This window comes from Lynx rufus, unplaced genomic scaffold (assembly GCF_022079265.1).
Source record: "Lynx rufus isolate CCGP_SWC_20201006 ecotype Redwood Valley unplaced genomic scaffold, mLynRuf1.p SCAF_12, whole genome shotgun sequence".
NCBI lineage: Eukaryota > Metazoa > Chordata > Mammalia > Carnivora > Felidae > Lynx > Lynx rufus.
This window is the reverse complement of record NW_025814826.1, coordinates 125,455-148,529: the sequence shown is the minus strand read 5'-3', so window position 1 is coordinate 148,529 and position 23,075 is coordinate 125,455. Positions and strand designations below refer to the sequence as shown.

Genomic DNA, 23,075 nt, shown 5'->3' with positions numbered 1-23,075 from the left:
GTGTGTCTGTTTTTGTGCCAACACCATACTGTCTTGATGATCACAGCTTTGTAGTAGAGGCTAAAGAGACAGAGTGTTAACAGGGGAGGGGTAGAGAGAGAGAGACAGAGAGAGAGAGAGAGAGAGAGAATCCAAAGCAGGCTCCAGGCTCTGAACTGTCAGCACAGAGCCCAATAGGGCGCTTGAACCACAAACCACAAGATCATGAACTTAGCCGAAGTCAGAAGCTTAACTGACTGAGCCACCCAGGCACCCCTGCATCTTAATGTTGATTTTGTATCCTTCATCCTTGGAACAGCTTTTTGGTGGTATCTTCAGGATTTTCTATATATAAGAATATGTCATCTGCAAACAAAGACCGTTTTATTTCTTCTTTTCTGATGCGGATGCCTTTTATTTCCTTCTCTTGCCTGACTGCTTTGGCTAGGACTTCCTCTATCCAGTTGAATAGGAGTGGTCAAGTGGGCAACTTTGCCTTGTTCTTGAACTTAGAGTAAAAGCTTTCAGTTTTTTACCACTGCATATGATGTTGGCTATGGGCTTATCATCTTGGGCTTCATTATGTCCAGGTGTGATAATTCAGTATCCACTTTGTTGAGAGTTTTTACCCTGAAAAGATGTTGAATTTTGTCAAATGCTTTTTCCTCACATGCTGGGATGATGATATGATTTTTTTATCCTGTTAATGCGGTGTATCAAATGTATTTATTCAATTTGACTTCTGAAGGATAATTTTGCTGAGTAAAGTATTCTTGATTGGTTGTCTTTTTTCTCTTAGCACTTTGAATATGTAATCCCACTGCCTCCTGGAATGTAAGGTTTCTGCTGAGAAACTCCTAATAGCCTTATGAGGGTTCACTTGTAGTCACATAGTCTTTCCTCACTCTTTTTCATTCTTTTGACTTTGTTCTCTGCTGACTGGATAATCTGAGAGTTCCTGTCTTTCAATTCACATTTTTTTTTTTTGCTTGATCCATCTCCTGTCAGTGATCACTCTTGCTTTTTTCATGTCCTTCATTATACTCTTCAGCTCCAGGATTTTTGTTTAGTTAGCTTTTACTATTTCCAGCTCTTTGTTAAGCTTCTCATTTTATTCATAGTGTGTTTTTCTGATTTTATTGAATTGGCTTTTTGTGTTTTTCTTGTAACTCACTGAGTTTCCTTAAAACTGCTATTTTTGAATTGTCTTTTGAATAAATTACAGATCTCCCTGTGTTTCTGATTGATTACTGGAAGATTATTGTGATCCTTTGATGGTATCATATTTCCTTGATATTTTATGTTCTTTGCAGTTTTGCATTACTGTCTTTGCATTTGAAGTAGCAGTCACCTCCTCCAGTCTTTAATGACTACCTCTTCAGTGTGTCCACACCTGATTTTTTTGCTCCAGTGGGATGCTGGAAATTCTCTGCAGGACACCTGGTTTTCCAAAAAGGCTCTCTCATCCACGGGTGATTATCTTAGAGAGTGTTTTCTAGCGAGGGACTCCCCGATGTGGCTGAGAGGGAGGGGCTGGAGGCACTTTATGGGCTATTGCTAGGTCCACAGATTAGACTGTAGTATGTCTGCCTGTTCCCTGATGCATGGGTAGGCAAGACTTTTCCTCGGTCCCTTGGAATATAGTGCTAGATTCTCACAGCTCCTGCAAAGGCAGTTTTGCCCATGGGTGGATAAGATGCCAGTTTGTTGTAGGTGGGGAGACGCAACAACGTACATCTTGTTCAGCTATGATACTGATATCGCTCTGACATACGGGTATTTTAAAAGTAGTTTTTCCCCTAAGATATGTCCTTGATTTCTTCTTTCATGTTATATGGACCTCATGCTACTTTAAAACTTTGTTGAAATTAAGAGTTCTTATATTTCAAAGCAAACCCAAAAATAGAGCACACATCTAGTTATTACTCCCATGTCTAAGAGTCACTGCCTTTAGGCAATGAACTCTAACTTTTTAGTGTAACCTTCAAGGTTCTTCAGAATTTCTTTCCTGACTGATCTCTTACTACTTGCTTCCATGTATTTTATGGTTTTTTTTCCAAGTTCCTATAAGCTTATAGTTTTTCCTTTCAAGGCACCTAGATGCCATCTGTGTAATCTTTGTGCTCACATTCTAATCTCTAAGAAAATGGTTTTCTCCCGTTTCTTTCCCTGGTGACCTCTGCTGTTTATTTTCCCTCTTCAGTAAAGCCTTTCTCGTCCTCACTTACAGCTTTTCACATGTCAGTTCTTACAAATCACATTGTATTCTAATTGTATATTTACCTGTGTTTGAAGCAACAGATGAGTATTTCCTTTTGTATGGTTGGTACTTCAGCACTGTTCTCTGAATTAATCAAATTAAGTCAGATGGGTAAAATTCAGAACTTGATGAAAATTGTCTTTTTATTCTTTTTCAGTAAAATTATTAGAAAACATTGGCTTTTTATGGCTTTTTAATGGCTTTTTTTTAAAGGAGGGAACCTGGTTTACAGATGAAGAAGTTAAAGAAAGGTGAAAATGAAAAAGGGACATCAAAAGGATCTGTAATCACACCAGTGTTGCAGAAGGCAGATTCCCTAACTGGTGGTCCACTACAAAAGAATGATGGCAGCCATTTCAGTGAAAAGGATCAGCATGAAAGCAGGTAAAATCTATAAATTCTTTATGTGCCTGTGAAGGAATTTTAGCAGTGATTACCTTTTGTGGAAATAAAATGCTGTAGTGTAGGTAGGTCCAAGCTAAGGCAAGAAATACTCAACATATCAAACACACTGCTTGAAAAGTTGTGATGAGGGTAAGTGACTTTGTCAAGGAGCAGTTTCAGTAGTCACCATGGAAGCATGGAAGGTGAGTAAGTGTAAACAACTCCTTAGAGCATTTTAATTGGGAAAGGTAGTAGAGAAATGGATGATAACTGAAAAAGAATGTGAATTGCAAAGGCATTTTCTTTCTCTTTTTATTTTAAGATGGGAGCTTTTAGAGTATGTATTCTGTTGGAAATGATCAATAGAGATAGACATGGTTAGTTAATTTAATTTTGTTTGCGTTTCCAAACATTAGGTAGTTTGTTGATTGTATTACATTATCTTTTAAAGATTATAGTAATTGTTTTTAGTACCCTTTTTCATGTGATTTTGTGAAAGAAGTTGGTTTATTCTGAATTGGTTCCACAATGGGGTATTCTCATACAATTGAATGTGCAGATTTAAAAATATATATGTATGTATGCAAGTATGTATATATATATGGCTATATAATTTCTTGTATGTATGTATATGTATATTTATTATATGTATATTATATGTATAGTATACATATTATATGTATATGTATATGCATAATATACAAATTATATGTATAATTTCTTATATATGTATATATAAGTATATGTGTATAAGTTCTATATGTATATAGTTGTATACACACACACACACACACACACACACACACACCCTTATCATAAATGTATGCAAGCACTGAGGCCATTCTGAATAAAACTAATCCTTCCTTGATGCTTTTAGATATCCAGTGCCTTTGATAATATCACAAATAGCTATGATTTTGTTAGGGACTTTAAAGTTTCTGGTTCTGTTAAGTTAATATTATTTAGGTTCTGGGGAAAGGGGAAGATTTTGTTTATTTACAATTGGAAAAGAAACTAGTAATCCATAACAGATTATTCCTTTTGGACTAGAGAGCTCTAAATTACCAAAAGCATGCTTCCAGTACCAACAGTGCCATTGACACAGATTGTATGCTCAATAAGTATGTGTTGAATGTGGGAATAAACAGTGGAATGAATGAATGAATGAATGAATGAATGAATGCCTGTTAAGGAACTTCTCTAGAAGAAGCAAATCTTTAGTTTATTGAAAGTAGATTTCCCATCTTGCCAAGTATAAAGTCTCTTAAAAAATGTGTAAGATTCAGAAATTGTTATGTATCACTATAGCTAGAAATCGAATCATAGTATAGATTCATTTGCTGTCATATTAGTTAGAAACACTGGAGTATTACTTTAACCACATAGTATAAAACACATGCTTTGAAGGCACATTCCTGGGTTTGAATTCAGGGTCTGTTCTTGGCCAGCGATTAGGGCTTCTTGGGCAAGTCACTTCGACTTTCTGTGCCTCATTTTCTTCCTGTGTAAAATACCTAATATAATAACCTACTTCATAGGATTGTTGTGGGGCTTCAAATACCTTGAAGACATGTAAAGTGCTCATAGTAATGCCTAGAGAGTAGTTGCATAGTGAGTCTTCAACACGTTAATATCATGATTGTTAAAAAGGGGTTCTTTCATATAGGGAGTTAACTTGCACTTCCAAGTAGGTTTTAGTGCCAGTAAAAGCTTATTTTTAGTAAAATGACAACAACACAAACAATGGTATCATTCCTATCAAATAATGCAAGTAGCATTAGGATTTTCCTTTGCTTTTGTTAGTTTTTACCTAACGTTAGTACTTTGTTGTGCTTGCTTCAGCAGCACATATACTAGAACTGGATACACCTAATCCTTTTTGTTAATATTAGCAGTAGTATGTTTTCGATGTTGTTTAATGTTACTCTGTTGTTAAATCCCCTTTGTGGAAAATTAGTTTCAAATGCAGAGATTTTATATCAGAAACAATAGGTTTAGATATGCTTTGTATTTTAAGTATTTAATATTTGCCTGAAAAGAATTGTTGGGTTTTTTTCAGACCTGCAAAGAAAATGTCTAAGAAAAAGAACAAGGTAAGCAAAAGAGACAATGTAATTTTATTTTATTTATTATTTATTTTATTTTTATTTTATTATATCATTTTGATACATATTTGTTAGGAATATTGTTCAGTGGCAAAAAATTACTTTATGGAAGATGTAGTGAAAAAATAGAAAATGTTCCTTTGTTGTAGAGTCATTTGCTGTGAAAAAGTTACTTAGAAATACTAGCTATGGATAACAGTGTCTTTTTGATAAAAATCTGTTCTTTTAAAAAGTCTCTGTGGTTTCGCTTTTAAATGTTCATTCACTTATTTTTAAAATGTATTTTGTGAGAGAGCACGCACAAGTGGGGGAGGGGTCGAGGGAGAGGGGGAGAGAGAATCCCAAGCAAGCTCCATGCTGTCATTGTGGAGGTCAACGTGGGACTCAAACTCAGGAACCCTGAGGTCATGACCTGAGCCAAAATGGAGTCGGATGCTCAACCGACTGAGCCAGTGAGGTGCCCCTGTTTTTGCTTTTACAAAAAGATGGTTATTTATCACTTCTCTACACCTAGTATAGTTTATAAATATTTGGGGGACATTTTGAAATGGTATTATTCATTGGTAGGTCAAAAAGCAAATTACCTCTATGGATGACCTTGTCGACTTCATTCAGTCATCTGAAACAGCTTCAGAGCATTGTGAGTTGCCTTACTCTAAGAATTTCATGTTGCTGATTGAACAACTTGGCATGGATTGTAAAGGTAGGAAGTCTTTTTACGTATATTGCTGTAGTAATATGTGCACACCTTGCCTACTACTGCACCATAGAGCACTGCTGTATTATAGAGCTGCTCATCTCAGAAATATGGTTTATATTAAAATAAAAGGAGCACTATTGTATCCTCTCAGCCAAAGAGTCATCATTTCTACTGTACCTTTCTTAGTGGGAATGGCACATCTAATGTGTTTGTTAACTCTGCTTCTCTTCTGTGCCTTCACCCAGGTCAGGTCATTATTTTTCTCCTAGATGACTGAAATAACCTCAGGACTGTTTTCCCTGCCATTCTACCTCCCAGGACCTTGGTCTACACTGCAACCATAATTAGTATATGTTTTAAGAAATGTGTCTTTCATCATGGTACCCCTTGCTTAAAACGTAGCTATTACTTCTCATTGCTATTAGGTTGAAGGCCACAGTCCTCTGGCTTCATCTTGTATGGTTTTACATCCTTCTTTCCGTCTGTGTCTTATCCAGTGTTTTAGACGTTCTTCCTGTGAAAGAGCTTTTTGTTTCCAACAGCTTTAGTTAGGTAAACTGCACATATATGAAGTGTGTCATTTGATAGTTTTGACATATGTTTACACGTATGAAACGATAACCATAATCCAGACAATTAACATATTCATCACCCTTAAAAATCTCATGTCCCTTCATATTCCCTTATTATGAAGCTGCCAAATTGTTTTCTAAAGGAGTTGTACGGTTTTCCATTCCCACCAGCAGTCTGTGAGAGCACCAATTCCTACATACATATTCATGAACACTTAGTATTGTCAGCTTTTTAAATCCTAGCCATTCGGATGGATATTTAGTATGTACCTCATTATGGTTTCAATATACATTTCCCTAATAATGGATGATGGTGAGCATATTTTCATGTGCTTGTTTGCCATCTGTGTATCTTCTTTGAATTGTCCAAGTCTTTGGTTGTTTTAAAAATTTGTTTGTTTTCCTAGTTGTTGAGTTTTCAGAATTCTTTGTATATCCTAGACACAGTTCCTTCTTTGTTTTCTTTTTTTTGTGGTTTTTGTTGTTGTTGTTGTTGTTTCCACTGAGGCATTTTATTTGCACATATGTATTACATCCCTAGAAAAAGAATCCCAGGATTTCTCCTTCTGTGTGTTTTCATCTTCCTTCTTCATGGTCCATGACTGTAGCTGAGGTGGTCAGTAGAATGAAACCAAACTGAGCAGATTATTCTGCCATTTTTCTAGATCTTTGCATTGTCCATCAATTCTGGGGCCAGTCACTCCATGCTTGCTTAACCTGCCTGTGAGTTTCACAACAATTTTCCCAACTCTGTGATCATCAATGATTTTAAATTCACCAGTGTAACCATGCTTCATCATCACAGTTAGAAAGTGGACAATGTCTTTGGAGCATGGCCTAGTAAGAACCTGGAGTGTGCTTCTCTCTTCAGTATTGTTATGCTTTGGGGAGCATCTGCCATGACATTCACATGCATCATGATGGTGGCACAGAAAGATGGTGGAAAGAGCTAGATACAGTTCCTTTCTCACTTCTCTTTTTTTTTTGCAAGGTTTTTCTTCTCCCACTCTGTGACTTTTCCTTCTCTCAACAGTGTTTTTGAAGAGCAGTTTTTCTTTTTGGTGAAGTCCGGTTTACACATTCGTTTGTTCTTGTATGATTGTTGCTTTTGGTTTTCATATCTAAGAAATATTTGCATAGCACAAGGTCACAAAGCTTTTATCTCATGCTTTCTTTTAGAAGTTTTATAGTTTTAGGTCTTGCATTTAGATCTATGACCCATTTTATATTCTTTTTTATTTGTGATACAGAGTATGGATACAAGTTCATTCTTTTGCATATGGATATCTAGTTGTTCCAGCACCATTTATTGAAAAGGCTGTGTTTTCTCCACTTTATGCCATTGTTCCTTTGTCATAATCAGTTGGCCACATATGTGTGGGTTTAAGTATGGGCTCTATTCTGTCTCATTGATCTCTTTGTCCATCTTTGTACCAATATTATGCTGTTTTAATCACTGCCAGTTTATAAGGATTTTTGAAATCAGGTAGTGTTTGTCATCTTGCTGTGTTCTTTTCAGTGTTCTTCCGCTACTCTGGATCCTTTGCATTTCCACGTGAATTTTAGAATCAGTTTGTCTGTTTCTTAAACAAACAAACAAACAAAAACCAACTCTGGTGGTCTTCTGGAATTTAAGTTTAGATTATGTTGAATCTACAGATTTATTTGGGGAGAATTGACTTCTTGACAATATTGAATCTTTTAACCCCTGAACAGAGTATATATCTCTCCCTTGATATAGGCCTTTTAAAATTTTCTCAGTAATATTTTGTAGTGTTTAATGTATAGGTCTTTCTGTCTTTTCTGATATTAACTGTGATTGTTTTTTATTTTCAGTGCAGTTGTAAATAATATATCTTAAATTTAATTTTTTTTTAATGTTTACTCTTGAGAGAGAGACAGAGCATGAGTTGGGGAGGGGCGGAGAGAGAGGTAGACAGAATCTGAAGTTGGCTCCAGGCTCCAAGCTATCAGTACAGAGCCCGACGTGGGGCTTGAACTCACCAACTGTGAGATCATGACCTGAGCCTGAGCCCAGTGCTTAACCAACTGAGCCACCCAGATACCCCGACATTTTAATTTTTGATTCTTTATAGCTAATATATAGAAATTCAGTTGATTTTTGTGTAATGATTGTGTATCCTCCAACCTTGATAAATTTATATGTATAGATATATTTAATATTAGAGTGAGTACATGAGCAGGGGAGAGGGGCAGAGAGAGAGAGAGAGATCGAGAGAGAGAAAGAGAGAGAGAGAGAGAGAGAGAGAGAGAATCTTAAGTAGTCTCCATGTTCAGTGCGAGCCTGACATCGGGCTCCATCCCATGACTCTGGGATCATAGCCTGAGCTGAAATCAAGAGACAGACACTCAACCGACTGAGTCATGCATGTGCCATGATTAATTCATTTGTTAATTCTAGTAGCATTTTTCTTAATGCTGTCAGATTTTCTACATAAGCAAAGGTCATAAAAATTCATTTTTAACTACTATTTTACTAGCAATGGTAAATACTGTAGACTTGTAGCCAATACATTCTCCGTCACAACTAATCAGCTTTTCCATTGTACTATAAGAGCAGCTAATAGATACTGCATAAATTAATGGACATGGCTGTATTTTGATAAAATGTAATTTACCAAAACAAGTAACGTGGCCCATAGGCTGGAGTTTGCCAACTTCTATTTTGTGACCATGTGATTCCTAATAGAGACAGTTTCACTTCATTTTCTATCTGGATGTCCTTTGTTGCTTTATCTTGTTTGATTCCATTGGCTAGAACTGCTAGTACAGTGCTGAACAAAAGAAGTCATTCAGTGAATGTCATTCCTGTCTTCTTCCTGATCTTATAGGAAATGCATTCAGTTTTTCACCATTATATATAACGTTAGCTGTAGAGTTATCATGACTTGTTTTGTTTTACATCATATTGAAGTTCCCTTGTATTCCAGGATTGCCGAAAGTTTTTATCAGGAATGGATGTTGAATTTTGACAAGGAACATATTTTATCTACGGAGATAGATACGGTTTTTGAATCTTAAACCAACTCTGCATTTCTGGGATAAACCCCATTTGGTAACAACAAGTTATCCCTTAGTGTATTGTGAGATTCCCCCCCCCCCCCACACACACACACGGCTGTAGTTTAATTAATTAATTAATTAATTAATTAATGAAATATAATTTATTGTCAAGTTAGCTAACGTACAGTGTATACATCGTGCTCTTGGCTTTGGGAGTATATTCCCATGATTCATTACTTACATACCACACCCAGTGCTCATCCCAACAAGTGCCCTCCTCAATGCCCATCACCTACTCTCCCTTTCCCCCACCCCTCCATGAACCTTCAGTCTGTTCTCTGTATTTAAGAGTTTCTTATGGTTTGCCTCCCTCTCTGCTTGAAACTATTTTCCCCCTTGTATTCCCGCATGTTCTTCTGTTAAGTTTCTCAAAATCCACATATGAGTGAAAACATATGATATCTGTTTTTCTCTGACTGACTTATTTCACTTCACATAGTACCCTCCAGTTCCATCCATGTTGTTGCATGTGGCACGATTTCATTCTTTCTCATTGCCAAGTAATATCCATTGTATATATAAACCACATCTTCTTTACCCATTCATCAGTTGATGGACATTTGGGTTCTTTCCATAATTTGGTGATTGTTGATAGTATAAACGTTGGGGCACATGTGCCCCTATGAATCAGCACTCCTGTATCCCTCGGATATATGCCTAGTAGTGCAATTGCTGGGTTGTAGGGTAATTCTATTTTTAATTTTTTGAGAAACCTCCACACTGTTTTCCGGAGCAGCGGCAACAACCATGCATTCCCACCGACAGTGCAAGAGAATTCCCATTTCTGCACATCCTCACCAATGTCTGTTGTTTCCTGAGTTGTTAATTTTATCTACCCTGACCGGTGTGAGGTGGTATCTCAATGTGGTTTTGATTTGTATTTCCCTGATGATGAACGACGTTGAACATCCTTTCATGTGCCTGTTGGCCGTCTGGATGTCTTCTTTGGAAAAGTGTCTATTCATGTCTTCTGCCCATTTCTTCCCTGGATTATTTGTTTTTCAGGTGTTGAGTTCGGCCAATTCTTTCTAGAGTATGGGTACTAATCCTTTATCTGATATGTCATGTGCAGATATCTTCTCCCATTCCGTTGGTGCCTTTTAATTTTGTGGATTGTTTCCTTTGAAGTGCAGAAGCTTTCTACCTTGATGAGGTCCCAAGAGCCCAATTTTGCTTTTATGTCCCTTGCCTTCGGACATGTGTTGAGTAGAAGTTGCTGTAGCCAAGGTCAAAGAGGTTGTGGCCTGTGTTCTCCTCTAGGGTGTTGATGGTTTCCTCTCTCACATTGAGGTCTTTCATCCATTTTGAGTTTATGCACGGTGTAAGAAACTGGTCCTGTTTCATTCTTCCGCATGTTGCTACCCAGCCCTCCCAGCACCGTTTGCGAAAGAGCCTATCTTTTTTCCATTGGATACTCTTTCCTGCTTTGCCAAGGTTTAGTTGGCCATACATTTGTGGGTCCATTTCTGGATTCTCTATTCTATGCCATTCGCCTTTGTGTCTCTTTTTGTGCCGATAGTATACTCCCTTGATGATCGCAGCTTTGTAGTAGAGGCTAACGTCTGGGATTGTGATGCCTCCAGCTTTGGTTTTCTTTTTCAACATTACTTTGGCTATCTGGGATCTTTTGTGGTTCCATACAAATTGTAGGATTGTTTGTTCTAGCTCTGAGAAGAATGCCGGTGCAACGTTGATTGGGATTGCACTGAATGTGTACATTGCTTTGGGTCGTTATCGACATATTTGCAATATTTCTTCTTCCAGTCCATGAGCATAGAAGGTTTTTCCATTTCTTTGTGTCTTCTTTAATTTCTTTGATATGTTTTCTATAGTTTTCAGGATAAAAATCTCTTATAGCTTTGGTTAGGTTGATTCCTAGGTATCTTATGGTTCTTGGTGTAATTGTAAATGAGCTCAGTTTCTTGATTTCTCTTTCTGTGGCTTCATTATTGGTATATAGAAGTGCAATCAATTTCTGTGTGTTGATTTTGTATCCTGTGACTTTGCTGAATTCATGTATCAGTTGGAGCAGCTTTTTGGTGGAGTCTTTCAGGTTTTCCATGTAGAGTATCATGCCATCTGCGAAAAGTGAAAGTTTAACTTCTTTGCCAATTTAGATGTGTTTTATTTCATTTTGTTGTATGATTGCTGAGGCTAGGCCTTCCAACACTATGTTCAACAACACTGGTGAGAGTGGACGGCCCTTTTGTGTTCCTTATCTTCGGCGGGCAGGGTAGGGGGGAAGTTCTCTGTTTCTCCCCATTGAGGATATTCGCAGCAGGCTTCTCATATATGGCTTTTATGATGTTAAGGTATGTTCCTTGTATCCCAACTTTCTTGAGGGTTTCTTATTAACAAAGGATGCTGTATTTTGTCAAATGTATTTCTGTATTTATTGACAGGATCATATGAATGACCGTATCCTTTCTTCTATTAAGGTGATGTATCATTTTGATTGATTTGCGAATATTGAACCAGCCCTGTAGCCCAGGGATGAATCCCACTTGATCATGGTGAAGAATTCTTTCATATACTGCCGAATTGGATTTGCCAGTATCTTGTTAAGAATTTTGACATCCATGCTTGTCAGGAATATTGGCCTGTCATTCTCCTTTTTAGTGGGGTCTCAAGGTAATGCTAGCTTCATAGAAAGAGTCCGGAAGCTTTTCTTCCATTTCTTTGTTCAACAGCTGGAAAAGAATCGGTATTAACTCTGCTTTAAATGTCTTGTAGAGGGGCGCCTGGGTGGCGCAGTCGGTTAAGCGTCCTACTTCAGCCAGGTCACGATCTCGCGGTCTGTGATTTCGAGCCCCGCGTCGGGCTCTGGGCTGATAGCTCAGAGCCTGGAGCCTGTTTCCGATTCTGTGTCTCCCTCTCTCTCTGCCCTTCGCCCGTTCATGCTCTGTCTCTCTCTGTCCCAAAATTAAAAATAAAAACGTTGAAAAAAAAAATTTAAAAAAAATAAAAAAAATAAATAAATGTCTTGTAGAATTCCCGTGGGAAGACTTCTTGCCCAGGACTCATATTTGTTGGGAGATTTTTGATAACTGATTGAATTTCTTCGCTGGTTATGGGTCTGTTCATATTTTCTATTTCTTCCCATTTGAGTTTGGGTAATGTGTGGTTGTCTAGGTATGTGTCCATTTCTTCCAGGTTGTCCAGTTTGTTGGCATATACATTTTTATAGTATTCTCTAATAGTTGTATTTCTGCGGTGTTGATTGTGACCTCTCCTTTTTCATTCGTGATTTTATCTATTTGGATTCTCTTTTCTTTTTGAGAAAGCTGGCTAGGGGGTTATCAAGTTTATTTATTCTTTAAACAAAAACAGCTCTTAGATTCATTGAGCTGTTCTACTATTTTGTTTGTTTGTTTGTTTTTACGGGGTTTTCTTTTGGATTCTATAGTGTTTATTTCTGCTCTAATCTTTATTATTTCTTCTAATGGTTGTAGGGTTTCTTTGCTGTTCTTCTTCTAGTTTCTTTAGGTGTGAGGTTCGATTTTGTATTTCGGATTGTTCTTATTTCTTGAGAAAGGCCTGGATGGCGATATGTTTTCTTTTTAGGGCTGCCTTTGCTGCATCCCGAAGGGGTTGGACTGTCATGTTTTCATTTTCATTTGCCTGTATATATATTTTTTTAATTTTTGCTTTCATCGTCTGGTTGACCCATTCTTTCTCCAGTAGGATGTTCTTCAACCTCCATGCATTTAGAGGCTTCCCAAACTTTTTCTTTTGTTTGATTTCAAGTTTCATAGTGTTGTGATCTGAAAATATGCATGGTGTGATCTCAGTTCTTTTATATTTATGGAGGGCTGTTTTGTGACCCACTGTGTGATCTGTTTTGGAGAATGTTCCACGTGCACTCGAGAAGAATGTGTATTCTGCTGCTGTTGGATGAAAAGTTCTGAACAGATCTGTCGAATCCATCTGGTCCAGCGTATCATTCAGGGCCTTGGTTTCTTTACCGATTTTGTGCCTAGGTGATCTGTCCATTGTTGTTAGGGAGTATTTAAGTCACCTACAATCTCCATATGATTATCAATAAGAATGCTTCGGTTTGTGATTAATCTATGTATATGTTTGGGGGCTCTCAAGTTGGGGGCACCAACATTTACAATTGTTAGCTCTTCTTGATGGATAGATCCCTTAATTATGATATAATGCCCTTCGCCATCTCTTGTTAGAGTCTTGGTTTAAAATCTCATTTGTCGGATCTAAGTATGGCTACCCCAGCTTTCTTTTGACTTCCAGTAGCATAATACATGGTACTCTATCCCCTAACCTTCAATCTAATGGTGTCCTCCTGTCTCAGATAAGTCTCTTGTAGACAGCATATAGATGGATTTTGTTTGTTTTTTAATCCATTCAGATACGCTATGTGTTTTGATAAGGGCATTTAGTCCCTTCACATTCAGAGTGATTATTTAAAGATATGGATTTCATGTCATTGTGTTGTCTGGAGCTTTCATGCTTGTGGTGATGTTTCTGGTCCTTTGTAGCCTTGACAACATTCCACTCACAGAGTCTCCTTAGGATCTCCTGCAGGGCTGGTTTAGTGGTCATGAGCTCTTGTAGTTTTTGGTTTTCTGGGAAAGCCTATCTCTCCTTCTATTCTGAATGACATCCTTGCTGGAGAAAGGATTCTTAGCAGCATATTTTCCTATTCAGCACATGGACTTTTTCCTACCATCGCCTCCTGGCCTGCCAAGTTTCAGCGGGCAGGTCTGCTAGTACCCATATGTGTCTACCCTTGTAGGTTAAGGCCCGTTTGTCCCTTGCTGCTTTCAGAATCTCTTTTCTCTTTGTAACTTGCCAGTTTCACTATGATATGCTGTGGAGAAGACCTATTCTTGTTGAATCTGAAGAGAGTTGTCTGTGCCTTCTGGATGTGGATGTCTGCTTCCTTTTCTCCAGATTAGGGAAGTTCTCACCTATAATTTGTTCAAGTAAACCATCTGCCCTTTTCTCTGTCTCTCTCTCTCTCTCTTACACTGGAACTCTTATGATCCGGATATTATTACATTTCATTGAATCACTTAGTTTTCTAATACTCCCCTCATGGTCTAATATTTTCTTATCACCCTTTTTCTTGGCTTCATCATTTTCCATACTTTCATCTTCTATGTCACTTATTCTCCCCTCTGTTTCCTCCTTCTTTGCTGTTACTGCATCTAGTTTATTTTGCATCTTATTTACAGTATTTCTTAATTGCTGTGACTATTTCTTAGTTCCTTGATCCCTGCAGCAATAGATTCTCTGCTGACTTCTATGCTTTTTTGTAAGCTCAGCTGTTAATCTTACACCTATTATTCTAAATTCTTGAACCGATATATTGTTTATATCTGTTTTGAGCAATTCTCTAGCTCTCATTTCTTCCTGGAGTTTCTTTTGAGGAGAATTCTTCCATTTCCTCAGTGTTCGGTACTTTATGTGTTTTCCTAGTTGTCATGTGTCCTGCACCTGTGAGCACTACTATTTTAAAAAGGGGTCGTATACTATCCAGGACTGGCCCTTCAACAGGTATCTTTGGAGTGTGTTTCATGCTCTCTGTTGTTGTGACTCTGGTTGCTTTATTTCCCTACTCATATTGGTGGGTTGGCCATTCCAGCAGGTGTGCTTAGATTTGTTCATAATGTAAACTTGGAAAAGAATTTAAACACTGGGGGGGGTGATGGAAGATGCCTTATCTCATACAAAGGGAGAAATGACAGGGGCAAAGGAAAAGAGAAGAAGACAAAAAATTGACCAGGCAGAGAATCAGAGAAACTATACAACTTAATCCAGGCAGGGAAGAGAGGGAGAGAAAGAGAGAGAGAGAGAGAGAGAGAGAGAGAGAGAGAGAGAGAAAGGAAAATAAGAAGGAGATACAGAAGAGGTGCAGAAAGAATAGATTAGAAATCTCCATGACCTGGCAAGTTGTCCCCATGGGCCCCTGGAGATGTTTGTGTCACACTGTAGCCCGGATTCCTAGATTTCCACATCTTCTTGCCTCACTGCTGTGTTTGAGGGATGTGGTCATTTCAGGTACCCCTACTTCTCTGCCATGTTGACACACCCCCCCTCTTTAATGTAGTGTTAGACTTGATTTGTGGATGGTTTCTTCAGAAATTGTGCTCCCATGCTTATGACAGAATTTTATTTCTTATAGTATCTTTGTCTAGTTTTGGTTTCAGGTAATGCTAGCCTTATAGAATGAGGTGAGAAATATTTCTCCTCTCCATTTTGGGGGGGAGACTTTGTGTAGAATAGATAACATTTCTTCCTAAAATGTTGGATGAATTTACTAGTGTAGCTACTTGGCCCTGGAATTGTTTTCTGTGGAAAGATCTTTATCTAAGACTTTAGTTTCTTTTATACATATAGAGTTAGTTAGTTTATCTGTTCTTTTTTCCTTTATTTTATTTTATTTATTTTATTTCATTTCATTTCATTTCATTTCATTTTACTTCATTTCATTTCATTTCACTTCATTTCAGTAATCTTTACACCGAACATGAGGCTTGAACTCACCATCCAGAGATCAAAAGTCACATGTTCTGATGGTTTCCTGTCTCACATTTAGGTCCTTTATCCATTTTGAGTTTATTTTTGTAAATGGTGTGAGAAAGTGGTCTAGTTTCAACATTCTGCATGTTGCTGTCCAGTTCTCCCAGCACCATTTGTTAAAGAGGCTGTCTTTTTTCCATTGGATATTCTTTCCTGCTTTGTCAAAGATGAGTTGGCCATCTCAACAATAGCCAAATTATGGAAAGAGCCTAAATGTCCATCAACTGATGAATGGATAAAGAAATTGTGGTATATATACACAATGGAATACTATCTGGCAATGAGAAAAAATGAAATATGGCCTTTTGTAGCAACGTGGATGGAACTGGAGAGTGTGATGCTAAGTGAAATAAGCCATACAGAGAAAGACAGATACCATATGGTTTCACTTTTATGTGGATCCTGAGAAACTTAACAGGAACCCATGGGGGAGGGGAAGGAAAAAAAAAAGAGGTTAGAGTGGGAGAGAGCCAAAGCATAAGAGACTGTTAAAAACTGAGAACAAACTGAGGGTTGATGGGGGGTGGGAGGGAGGGGAGGGTGGGTGATGGGTATTGAGGAGGGCACCTTTTGGGATGAGCACTGGGTGTTGTATGGAAACCAATTTGTCAATAAATTTCATATATATAAAAAAAAAAAAAGAGTCACATGTTCTACCAACTGAGCCAGCCAGGCACCCTTCACTCTTGATTGAGCTTTGATAATTTCTGTCTTTCACGGAATTTACCCACTGCATCTGAGTTGTCAAATTAATTATATAAAGTTCATAGTATTACTCTGTTATTTTTTTAGTATCTGTGAATTTCCAGTAATGTTAGTTACATTACTAATTTCTGATATATTGTTAATACTTCCCTTGTTTCTCTTCATTTTGGGATCAGTCTTGGTAGAAATTTATCCTTTTTTTCACCTCCTGAAAGCATTTGGTTTCATTGATTATTCTCTATCGTTTTTCTGCTTTCTTTCATGTGATTTTTGTCTTTATTAGTTCCTTTCTTCTGCTTGGTTTGTGTTTAATTTGTTTTAGTTTTCTAGTTTCAAAAGGTGGAACCCAATGTCATAGATTTCAGACCTTTCTTCTTCCTTATCCTCTTCATCCTCTTCTTCTTCTTTTTCCTCTCCTTCTTCCTCCTCTCCGTCTACCTTCTCCTCCCTCCTCCTCCTCCCCCTCCCCCTTCTCTTCTTCTTCTTCTTCTTCTTCTTCTTCTTCTTCTTCTTCTAGATACTGTAGAAATCTATTGACATTATTTTACCAAAATTTTTCTCAATTGTGAAAAATTAAAATCAGTTCTTCAACCTTTAGAAAGAAAAAAGAAGAAAATCTCTTTACTATAATACACCATGAAAATAGGCTATCTGCTTGCCACATTGTGTGTGTGTGTGTGTGTGTGTGTGTGTGTGTGTGTGGTTTTTTTTAATTACACTATGGCCACAATCCATTTCACACAATTTTTCAGACAGGTAAATAAATACCAAATTATTTCCTTTCGGGCCAGCCACAAAACTTTAAGGAATAGACCCTAGACATGTATGTACTTGACAGAGCAGGCTCCTGGTTGAGCCAGGCAGTTTTAGTATCATTTCCAGGGGTCAGCAATCTATGGCCCATGGACTGAATGTGGCTTGGCTTGTTTGTGTATGGCCCTGAGGTAAGAAAAGTTTTAGATTTTGTAAAGGGTTGTAAACAAAGCAAAAACAAAGTACTAAGGGACAAAAGTATATGGTTTACAAAGGTTAAAATATTTACAGTTTGGCCTTTTACAGAAAAAGCTTGCAAACCCTTCATTTATACCAATGTTGTACAGAATTCAGACAGTGCAATTACAATTCTGAGATAATGTTCCTTTAGTGTGACCCAGAATGTAGCAACATCCTACAAAGATGTTCCTCTGATGTCATGGGTTAGAATTCCTTTTCTCTTTTTTCTTCATCTTCATATCATTAAACTTCATCCTCATCTCTCTCTCCATGAGTGTGGAGATTTTTCAATTTTTCATTTAGTAAGACAGCGATTGCTTTTGCATCTCTGGCATCTATTTGCTCTCCCCAAATGTTTCTCTTTGCTTTTTCATAGGGATAACATTTAACAGTCGGATAGGCTCTGATGCCAGCTTTCTGGCATGTCTGAGCCTAAGCCTGACAGTCTATTTTTCCAGCTTTCACTTTTCCTTTCATCGTCTTAGCCAAGAGCTTAAACTCTGGAGCAAAATTTTGGCAAGGTCCACACCAAGGAGCATAGAATTCAATCACCCGGTGATTTTTCCCTTGTATAACTTTTTCATCGAAAGTCTGAGTCATTAGATTTGTGGATGCTTGAGGTCGAAATCCCGTGCCCCAAATCTCTCTTCTAGCCATTGTAACTGTGATACTGAAAAGCTTTATTTGGTTTTTGGGGGAGGGGAATCTTATCTCAGGGTATCTCTGAACATTTTCTTGGGCACAAAAAGAATGATACTGTTGGCATTCTATACTGCCCACAGTAACTGTTCAGTTAGTGTCTGGGCCATTCTTTTCCATTCTGGCATTAGGACTTGACATGGATGACACCATGGGAGTAGAAGTCAACCATCCAGACTTCATCATGGTTTCTTTGTTTAGCTAGTTCATTGAAAGTGGTGGGTGTCAGGGAGGTCGCTGAAGGTTCCTAAGATCCTCTATGAATTCCAAGATCTGTTGTTCAGCAGAGTGATGTCCTTATCCATGAACCTCGGATTGGTTGAATACAACTGTTGTTGGATCCGCCTGAATGTTATACGTGTTACAGGGTCTCTCGTGAACCGTACCATCTAGTGTACCAAACTAAAGCTGACCACGCAGATGCTTTGATGCTTTTTGTAACTCTGGCAATAAAGCTTGACATGGTGGACACCATGGCACAAACAAATCAACAAGCCACGGTTCCTGTCATCGGCGGGAACATTTTGAGGTCCAAGTGTGGCAACATGAGAATTACCACTTTCTTTGGCAAAGGCTAGTATATCATATAGAATCTTCTTTCCATGATGAATTTCATATTCTTTGGTTCCTTGTCCTTTAAATACTGTTAGACATGGCTGAAATAAAGAGAGGTTACTACAGATGTCTGGTGCAGAGGGACAGTCAGCCTTGCCAACTTGAATATGTTCACTTTTGAGTAGAGTTTTTAGTTCCCTCAACTCAGGATCATTTGGATTTTCATATTTTCCGAAACTAAATGATAAGGGCCATAGATGATGAGACAATCGATCCGTTAGTGTATTTGCCAAAAGTAGCTCAAAATCTGGAAATTCTGCATGATTTCTAAATATATTTCTCGAGCATCCAATGAATTAAGGAACAAAATGCTGCTTTTCTCTCTGTTATTTAATGGGGCGCCAGAGGAAAATAGGCAGTAGTACTTGTGATAATATCCAGACTTTTACAAAGTTTGTCCTGGGTGGCACAGTCCATCCATCCTACATTAACCAGACCATCCAACATGCCCCTGAGCCTGAGTCGTGTCTATGAAGTTAAACAATCTCCTCCTTTGCAACAAAAAGTGATCAGCTGGCCAATACCAGCAGCAAAAGCAGTTTCTATGGAGTGAACACAATTTCCTGTCCATAATTCCATCACTGGGTTTCTAACATGCTGCATGGCGAAACTCACCAAACTTTCCTTTGATCTGTCCCCGTGATATTTCACCGTGGCCGTTCCAGACCTAAAAAGGAAGAGGCTGGGAGATCCGTTGACTCCTTTCATTCGGCAAAGCATTCTATCAACACCACAGTTAACAGCACCAATTTGAAGCAATCCATCTACTTCTTTAGCACAGTCTCTCCATGTGGGAGCTAATTCATGGCAGAGTGAACATCCTGGGGAGTAAAAGTTCACAAACCACAGTTCTCCACAATGAACAGCAGCATCCACTTCTCTTCTATTCAATGTCATGCTTTCAAGATCATCATCATAAACACCAAAATCAAAACGATCATAATCCCAGCTTTCATACGGGCCACCTTCTGGATCATCTGCAAGTTCCTTCTCTCCGTATTTGTCATACTTTTCCCACAGATCGTCATCTTTGAGTACTTCATATGCTCTATTTATTTTTGAAAATCACTCTGTACGTTAGGATTATTCATTTGGTTGGTAGGTTGGTTGGTTGGTTATTTATTTATTTATTTATTTATTTATTTATTTATTTATTTAGTGTTTATTTACTATTGAGAGAGACAGAGACGGAATGCAAGTGGGTTAGGGGCAGAGAGAGTGGGAGACACAGAATCCAAAGAAGGCCCCTGGCTCCGAGCCATCAGCACAGAGCCCAACGCGGGGCTCTAACCCACGACCTGTGAGATCATGACCCAGGCAAGCGGAAGTTGGACGCTCAACTGACTGAGCCACCCAGGCGCCCTGGGTTATTCGTCTTTTTTTTTTTTTTTTTTTTTCAGGATGTAGCTTCAATGCCAACTTCGTGAAAGCTTGTCTTATCTCTCTACTGTTTGCAGTCCTGGATACGCCAAGTAAACTGTAAAAATCCTGATCTGTTCCCACGAAAATGGTCATATACACTATTAGGAAACAGAATGACCCTTTTCAGGTCCCAGAGGTAGTCATTTTCATTGAAGCAGACTCCCATTCTTTCTCTGATACAAGTTCTGATGAAAGTGAACATTCAGATATACAGCTGGTTCCAACTGAGAGAATATGCAGGTTTGAGAACTTGTGTTCACGTTACTCCAAGAGCGAATCAAGCACCATGAAATTTTCTCCCAAAATGTCAATCTGTGTAGGCTCAGTAATCTCTACTTCCTCAGATCACAAAAGATATCGAAATACTTTCAGGAATCTAACCTTCTTAACATTCTGTTTCTCCTTTCTTCCTTGAATCCTCAATGTCTAAATCTTCTCCTTACCTGCGAATGGTCTCTGGCTCATTTCCAACTCCTTGTCATGCAACCAAAACATACGTTTGTAAAGTATAGCGGTGGAGAGTAACAAATACTCAGACTAAAATAAGCAACCAGAGGAAAATCGAGAACACATTGTCCAATACCACCATGGGACAAGTGGTTCTCCTAGGGGTCCTTCTCAGCGTGGGTGTGGTGGACTTGATCTGCACCAAGCTTCAGGGCCAGGTGGAAACCGCCGGTAAACGCAATAGGAAGGATTTCTGGCTGCCATCAGCCCAGAATAGGATGTGGGAAGAGGGGAAGGATGGGGACATCCCATGAAAGAGACTGCTGGCATATGAAGTCTCCGGCAAGACTAGGGTGAAAAGAGCCTGAGTAACTGAGGCTTAAGTGAGAGAAAGGGTCGCAAGAAGCTGGGAAGCGAAGTCGGAAGAAGGGTGATGATGTAGGTAGTGAGAAAAAGATGGGGAGCTAGAACACAAAACCCATGGCAGGGGCGGAGAGGAAGGGAGGGGAGACAGGTGCAGAGGCATTGGGCTCTCCCTTCCAGAAGGACCATGCCTCTGCCACCGCCGCCGCCTCCCGCTCCAGCAGAACCCGGGGCCCGACCCATGCCCACCTCAGTCTAGGGGGGTCTCCTCCTACAGCTACTCCCCCACCTTCAATTCCCGGCATTGGCGGACCCCGCCCCCACCCACCCAAGTGCCTGCTGTGCGCTGTGAACAAAGCACCTGCTCTCCAGCCACTGCCAGGGTGGGGCGGGGCAGGGCAGGGTGCCTTGGGAAGCTGGGGGAGGAGCCACAAAGGCAGCAAGGAGCACCGCACTTCCCTCTTCTTTTTTAATGTATACATTCAGTGCTATCAGTCTTCATGTGAGTGCTACTAAAGCAGGACTCTACAAATTCTACTATGTTTTCATTTTCATTCAGTTCAGAATCCTTTCTAATTTTTTTTTCTTTTTTCATTACTTCTTTGACCCAGGGGATATTTCGATGTGTTCTGTAGTTCACAAATAGTTGAGTATTTTCCAGAGATATTTTTGTGCTTGATTTCTGATTTGATTGCTTTGTGGTCAGGGAACACACTATTATGACTTCAGGCCTCTTGACTTCTTCCTTTTATTAAGATTTATTTTTGACCCAGAACATAGTCTTTTTTGGTAAGTGTTCCATAGATCCTTGAGAAGAATAGTGGCGGCCAAGTCTACTATGCCCTTGCTGATGTTGAGCGTGTTGAAATATCAGACTATAATTGTGAATTTGCCTCTTTCTCTTTTCAGTTCTATCAATTTTTGCTTCATGTACTTTGAAGCTATTAACAGATACATGAACATTTAAGATTGCTCTTAATTGACCCTTTTATGATTATATAATGACCTGTTGTTTATTGCTGGTAATATATATATATTTTTTTTGCTTGAAACTGTTTTGTCTGCTATTCATATAGCCACTCTAGCTCAGCCTTCTTTGGTCAAGTGTTAGTGTGGTATATCATATTCCTGTCTTTCGAACAAATTTCTGTCTTGACATTTAAAGTGCATTTTGTATAGGTGGCATCTAGTTGAGTCTTCCTTTTTTATCCATTCTGACAGTCTGCGTTTTAGTTGAGGCTTTTAGACCGTTTTCATTTACTGTGATGTTTTTGTTCAATATATGAAATTTATTGTCAAATTGGTTTCCATACAACACCCAGTGCTCATCCCAAAAGGTGCCCTCCTCAATACCCATCACCCACCCTCCCCTCCCTCCCACCCCCCCATTAACCCTCAGTTTGTTCTCAGGTTTTAAGAGTCTCTTATGCTTGGGCTCTCTCCCACTCTAACCTCTTTTTTTCTTTTTTCTTTCCCCTCCCCCATGGGTTTCTGTTAAGTTTCTCAGGATCCACATAAGAGTGAAACCATATGGTATCTGTCTTTCTCTGTATGGCTTATTTCACTTAGCATCACACTCTCCAGTTCCATCCACGTTGCTACAAATGGCCATTTACTGTGATTTTTGAGATAGTTGATTTGAATATGTCATCATGCTGTTTGATTTGCATTTGTCCTATCTGCTCCTTGTTCCCGTTCTCTTCTTTTTCCGCTTTCTTTTAATCGAGTAATTTTTATGATTCAGTTTTATCCATTTATTTATTCATTCATGTATTCATTTATTCATGTATTCATTTATTCACTTATCTATTTAGGCTTCCTAGCTAGAACTTTTCAGTTTTGCTGCTTTAGTGGTTGGTTTAGGGTTTATAGTCTATGGCTTCAGCATCACAGTCTCCCTTCCAGTAATGTTATACCACATCGTATAGAGTTCAGGTAAATCACAAGAGTTGACTTCCATTTCTTCTTTCCTAGACATATCCTTCCTGGGTCAGTGGGATTATAGTTTTCATGAGGTTTAGGAAGATTTGGGCCATTTTTTTTTTCCTGTCCCTTTCCCCTGCCTCTTTGGGCAATTGTATATTTCCCAGTTGAAGTTTTCTCCCAGGTTTCCAATGTTAAACTTCAGTCCTTTGTTTTGTGATGTCTAATATGTGTTTATTCCTACCCATCGTATTGTTCATGGCTAACATAATTTACGT

At 38.6% G+C, this 23,075-nt stretch overlaps 1 protein-coding gene, 1 long non-coding RNA gene and 2 pseudogenes across 2 annotated transcripts in view; 1 reads left to right on the top strand and 3 right to left on the bottom strand.

Moving 5' to 3' along the window:
- Window positions 1–23,075, bottom strand: part of LOC124507616 (uncharacterized) — a 156,930-nt gene that overhangs the window by 76,986 nt on the left and 56,869 nt on the right. The gene's annotated exons all lie outside the window — the stretch shown is intronic.
- Window positions 1–23,075, top strand: part of LOC124507605 (ankyrin repeat domain-containing protein 26-like) — a 705,441-nt gene that overhangs the window by 637,027 nt on the left and 45,339 nt on the right. The window contains 3 exon segments of the mRNA XM_047073901.1: window positions 2,453–2,623; window positions 4,683–4,716; window positions 5,296–5,431. Of these exon segments, the coding sequence (XP_046929857.1) occupies window positions 2,453–2,623; window positions 4,683–4,716; window positions 5,296–5,431 (341 nt within the window).
- Window positions 6,538–6,919, bottom strand: LOC124507610 (40S ribosomal protein S15a-like; annotated as a pseudogene).
- Window positions 17,452–20,230, bottom strand: LOC124507609 (dnaJ homolog subfamily C member 10-like; annotated as a pseudogene).